At 50.9% G+C, this 5,606-nt stretch overlaps 1 protein-coding gene across 3 annotated transcripts in view; it reads right to left on the minus strand.

Annotated features, from left to right (window-relative positions):
- Positions 1 to 5,606, minus strand: part of MIF4GD (MIF4G domain containing) — a 7,826-nt gene that overhangs the window by 1,357 nt on the left and 863 nt on the right. Inside the window, exons 1-6 of one of the 3 annotated variants that reach the window (XM_010721659.3) lie at positions 4,880 to 5,121; positions 3,645 to 3,781; positions 2,778 to 2,887; positions 2,333 to 2,488; positions 1,529 to 1,621; positions 2 to 313 (exon numbers count right to left, since the gene is read on the minus strand). In XM_010721659.3, the coding sequence (XP_010719961.1) occupies positions 86 to 313; positions 1,529 to 1,621; positions 2,333 to 2,488; positions 2,778 to 2,887; positions 3,645 to 3,726 (669 nt within the window). In that variant the 5' untranslated portion in view covers positions 3,727 to 3,781; positions 4,880 to 5,121 and the 3' untranslated portion in view covers positions 2 to 85. Of the gene's footprint in view, position 1; positions 314 to 1,528; positions 1,622 to 2,332; positions 2,489 to 2,777; positions 2,888 to 3,644; positions 3,980 to 4,879; positions 5,122 to 5,606 lie in introns of those variants that run through there. The other 2 variants (XM_019621817.2, XM_031556369.1) reach the window with 2 other exon arrangements.

Consider the following 5,606-nt stretch of genomic DNA (forward strand, 5'->3'; position numbering starts at 1 on the left):
AAAGGAAAGGAAAAAAATTCAAACTTGGTATGAAGCTTGCTGGTGAAAGTGCTGTGGACATCTCTCCACCTCTGCTGTAGAGCGGTTAATCTGTCACTTCGCTATAATAATATTTCTGGGCAGCATCCGTCATCTTCCAGTCAGCAGCCCGGAACTCAATGATCTCCAGCAACAAGAGCTGTGACAGGGAGCTGAGCCCCTCCTGTAAAAGGAAGCCATCTCGAAGGAGCGAGAAGAGCTCATCCATTCGCTGGGAGTTCATCTTCTCTAGCTGTTCACCAATGCGGTGGAGCTGTAGGACCAAGCAGTCCACCTTCAGAAAGAAGAGAAGGAGGAGGTTGAGTACAAAGGAATTGAGAACTTTGGCGTATCAGTGGAGGCCCCATCAGTCACTTGGATCAACTCATGCAGCTTCTCCTGCTCTAAATTTTAAAGAGGTGACAGTTCTGTTCCCTCAAGTTGCTGTGATCCAGGAGGCTGAATGTCTGGAAAGTGCTGAGAAAATACATCCTGAACTCCCCTACCTTGTGAGCAAAATTGCCAGAAAAATGAACCATTAACATGAGAAACAGTTTTATCTTTCTGCAGGATGCTCACGAGTTGGCAAGACTGAAGGCAGAAGCTGGAGTAAGAACAGAAGGAAATAGGTGGAACATGTTCTAAAAATCCTAGAAAGTCAGGAGATTTACAGGAAACAGGCACTGACTGAATCTTTGGATAGGAGGGCTAAGTCACTGAATCACAGTGATGGGGTGGGAGATTTGTGCTGAGATGAGGAAAAAAAAACAAGGAAGGACCCCATCCAAGGGCTCATACTCTACAGTAATCCATGGGCAGCTCAGACATGCCCTGAGTGTGTTTCTGCACTTTTATATGCTGACCAGACACATATAAAGCTACAATTCCAGAAGAGCCTGGAGCCTGCTGGCATTTGGCACAGCATCAGCTCTGCAGGCCCAGACAGATGAGTAGCAGCTACACAAAACATTGTGCATGTCACTGAGACCTGCAGGACACACACAAACGCTCTGTAGGCATGCAGCCACTGCAGTATCTGCCATCACCTCCCATGGCTGCAGTGCCCCAGTAGATCAGTCTGAAGGCTGCTTTTCCAGATGTCCAGCAACTAGGGTTGCCAGAAAAGCAGCTGCTTTCTGTGAAAATAGGAGAGAGTAGTTACATTTTTCTTGTATGACAGGAGATGAGCTTGCAGAATGCTAGACATCCCTTATCTCAAGGATTGGCTGTGCTGCTGGGTCTCTGCAGCAGTCTTCAGCCAGTAATGACATAGGCAACAGGGAAAAAAAAGCTATGCAACGGAAGGATGTATAGCACGGGCAAGGGAGTCACAATTAGCACCTCCATCCTGCTTCCTTCTAGAGTGCAAGCCCTCCTGTCCAGTAAGTTTCTTTCCAGCACTTAATGGGGAGGAAGGCTCCTGCCTGGCCATAAGGCTCTCTTCACCCCCAGGACTGTGCTTTTTGCTTGTCCTTGGCTGAACTAAGGGCACATGACCAACCCTCCTCACCTCTTCCTCCTTCTGTAGGCTATCATGCTGTGCTAGTCGGAACAGACAGTCGTAAACAGGGTTCACCAAAGCCATCATGGGCATGTTGTTCACCTGTAAGGAGGCAGGAGCTACTGTCAGCTTGGTGGCAGAAGGGGAAGAGCCTTCAGCTATTATAAATAATTCTTCTCTTGCTGCATTTCAAAGAAGGGAGAAAAATGTGCTGCCAAATGCAGTAATGGTGTTATTTACATAGAAAACCAGACTTTTGACTCTCCAACAGCCACAGAAACTCAACAAGCGATGAGGAAATATCTATTTTTAAATGTAAACAGGTAGTCATGGGAAATACACTTCTTGTATCAGTATTCTTCCTGCCTGCAGGAATTGCATCCTTTTACATCCACACCAAGCAGGCACCTAAGTACACACACTGCAGCAAAGGCTTGCACACAAATTCGATTATATGTGGGTTAGAAATTATTTGAGCACCTAAGTGACTAAACAAAATGCAGTTACCCTCGGACTTAACAGCAACTACTTTGACCTAGGATATTCAGAACAGGTTAAATCAGGGGATTTCAAACACCAGGTATGAAACACAGTAGCTCAGACTTTGTGACTGTCCTCAGAGCCATCTCTGCCTCTTCAAGGCTGATTACTTCCTCGTATGTAGCAATAACCTGGGAGCATCCTCATTCTGAAAACTGGTTTTGGTCCCACTCTGCTGAGCTGTGGCCTGGGGTGTTGTAACACACATTCAACACTTCTGCCCTGGGCCCTTCTGGTACCCTTCAGCCAGGTACTCCTGCTCTGGCTCCTTACCTTCAGGTAGTCAAAGATGTTGCAGATGAATGTGACGTAGCAGATCCATGCCTGCAGTGACCGGTTGCGCAAATCCTCTCTGTCCTTGTACTCCTGCTGCAGCCGGTTCAGCAGGCTCCTCCGGAAGATGCTCTGGCCGACCTGTTTGCTCTCTGCCTAAGACCCCACAAAAGCAGGATGGAGGGATGAAACTGGGGCAGAGAGGGGCAGGGGGGATTGGGATTTGGATGTTGCAGGACCATCCTGATACCCTCCTGTGATGCCCAGAGACATAGGAAGGCTGCAGCTGTCTGCACCCACTAGCTGCACATCTGTATCCTGCCAGTGCAGGGGCCAAGTGGAAGAAGAGAGATGCTAGCTGAAGAGTCAGAGTGCAGGGCTAGAAGAAGTCCCGGCCTAGCACAGGTTAGCAGCATTTTCCTGTCCAGACACAAATACCTCTTACCTGGATGATGGTGTAGCAGATGCGCCCTGCCTCCTTGCTGAACACAGAGTCTTTGAGGGACTGGTCAACTATAACATTGGCCACTTTGTCCAGGTCCACATTGCTGGGGTCTGTAGAGAGGAGAAATACTATCTGGATCCAATATTTCTTGTGCCCTGCTTGCTCCAAGATACCTGGGAAGCAACCAAGGTTGGCATGGAGCACCTTACAACCATGTCGTATGGTACAAAAATTCATGCTCGCTCCCACAGTCCCTCTTGCACACCAGCTGCTTTGGAGATACCACCTCCAACAACTGCACAGTGTTTCCAGGCTGGACACACAGCCATAAAGATGAAAAAGTGATGGAGAAAAACTTGGTAAGGAAGGGAGGCAAGAAGTTGATCTGTATCTGAAGTCCCAGGACTGCTTTGAAGTTGGGCTAGTGGCAGACAGACAAGCAAATTCCCACTGGGCTTTGAATAGAGACGTGACCTGTGAGCAGGAGACACCGGAGGACAGAGGGACTGCACCAGAGGGTGCAGAAACTGGGCACAGAGAGGAGCGAGGGGCAAGATCTGAAGAGAGATGCTGAGTGAGAACAAGAGAAGGCGGCACCAGTGATGAGAGAAAAGCACTACGATGAGCACGGTCCTCTGAGAACCTGGATTCAAACAGCTAGCTGCACGATTCAACAGTAAGGTAGAGGTAGGGGAGAAGAGGCAGGGAACAAAGAACCTCCTGGAGGGATTCAGTCCCATATCAACAGCGTTTATGAAACAGCTTTTCTACGCTTAGCAATTGGTGACAGCAGCAGGGGCCCAAGTATCTAGCCACATCAGTGAGACAAGCTGAGTGTGGCGGAAAAGCTAGAAAAAACCTGCTGACCTTTGAGTGCTGTTTTCAGCAGCTTCTGAGTCTCAATGTCAAACGACTGTATTTTATACTCTTCTTTGCCCGTTTCCCCCATGACTGGCTTCCTCCAACTGCAAGAATCAGGGGAACAGATGTGCTAGCAGCAGCCCCTGTGAAAAGAGCAAACAGGACTTAGTTGGCCAGAGAGCCCAGACCTCCACCTAGCCATGTGGCAAATCCCATCCAGTCCTGGAGCCCAGACTTGTACCATGACAGTCCTCCAGATAGTAAGAAATATCCTGTTAATACAGCACCCAGCTCCAGCCCTAAATCTGGGCAAAGACCAACTCCCACGTTTTTTTAAGCCTTGCTTCCTACTAGCCTATGACAAGGAACTTTTGGGCTGCATCTTACATTCTTCTGATGTGAAAATCAGTCTATTGATTTGCAGGTTTAAGCAGGACAGCACACCAAATCAATCCCAAAAAATAACTGTCTTCATCCAGAAGGCTTTCCTGTGGTTACACCATGGAGAAGTATGTATGCTGGAGCACTCCATGCAGCCACTCTCTTGTGCCTCTGAAACAGCAATTCAGATGATTTCACACAAAGCCTGGGAAAAAACCAACACCTAAGCAATCTAATCCACACTCTCCTCCTGCAACGGAACCAGGTCCCTTCAACTCCCAAAACAGCAGAACACCGGAAAATATTCAGCCAAATTCCAGCACGGCTTCTATCTCAGCCTTTTGCAGCTCTCTGCAGTATTGAATAATCTCTAGATTAATTTTTTGCTGGTTTGTGAGGCAGCAAAGATGGCAAGAGGGTACACAGGGCACAGAGGAAGGGTTTCCTCTGACACACACAAGACAATCTGCTGGATGAAGAATGCCAGGCTGCTGGACCTGCAGCACAAACAGGAGAAGGCAATTCAACAAATTAGTTTTGCCAGCTCTTTGAAATTCCTCATCCATTACTCACTGCTCTGTGCAAAAGGTCCCTTGCACAATTAAAGCCGAAGAGCTTGTTGCCCTTTAGAGGCACACCGACGGATCACAAACAGCCTGACTCGCGGATGCTCTCCTTCCCACGAAGCTGTGGCACAACGCATTAACAACCCACAGCAGACAGCAAAGCTTGCTGGCACAGAAGAGGCCCAGATCTGCCCTCCTTGCTGCCTTTTAGGGAGGCCCGGGGCAGACCCTGCCCCGCGGGGGCTGCCACAAACCAACAGCTCTCACGGCTCTCCTCTGCATGTCATTACTTACCTCCAGACTGCACTAAAGCTTCCTTCCCAGATGGATTCACAAGCAGCTGGGCACCCCTACACCGTGTCCAGCAGGAAGACCCTTTCCAACCTAAGCTGTCCCCTTTTTGCGCAGTTCTCTCTCTCTGTACCCGCACTCAAACCGCTCTTCACGGCGGCCAGAGCTCACCGGCAGGCCCCCGTCCTGCTGACAGCACAGCGCGTGGCGAAAACCCAGCCAGAGCGTGGCAGGGCAGAGAGGCAGCGCGAATCTGAGCCTGTCTGGCAGCGTCTGTGCCGTCACCGCCCACTGCCTCCCCGGGAGCGTCCAGGGGATCCCCGGGGAGCGGAACGGCCACTTTGTGCAGCGCCGCGTAACCCTGCCTGAGCGGCCCGAAAGGCGCGAGCATAAGAGCAGCACCAGAGTGAGGTCTCGCCGCTCGGACCGCCTGCCTGCGGCACTGAGTGCGCTCGGCACAGGTATCTCCCCGCATCCTCCCGAAACCACACCGCGATAAGCCATCTCGGTGCAACCTGGAGAGGGACGCGGTTGGGTGAGCACATTCCCGATCCGCCAGGGACCGGTACCGTGCCAAGTGCGAACCACCGCAGGGACGGGCAGAAGAGCAGCGAGCCTCCTTTCCCACCGCCGGGCGCCCGCCCGCGGCCGTCTGAGGGCACCCAGTGTCCCCACACCGCCTCCTAGTCGCCGGACTCCTAACCCTCACTCAGGCCCGGCGGCCCCGGGG

Source organism: Meleagris gallopavo, chromosome 20 (genome assembly GCF_000146605.3).
Source record: "Meleagris gallopavo isolate NT-WF06-2002-E0010 breed Aviagen turkey brand Nicholas breeding stock chromosome 20, Turkey_5.1, whole genome shotgun sequence".
Classification (NCBI taxonomy): Eukaryota; Metazoa; Chordata; class Aves; order Galliformes; family Phasianidae; genus Meleagris; species Meleagris gallopavo.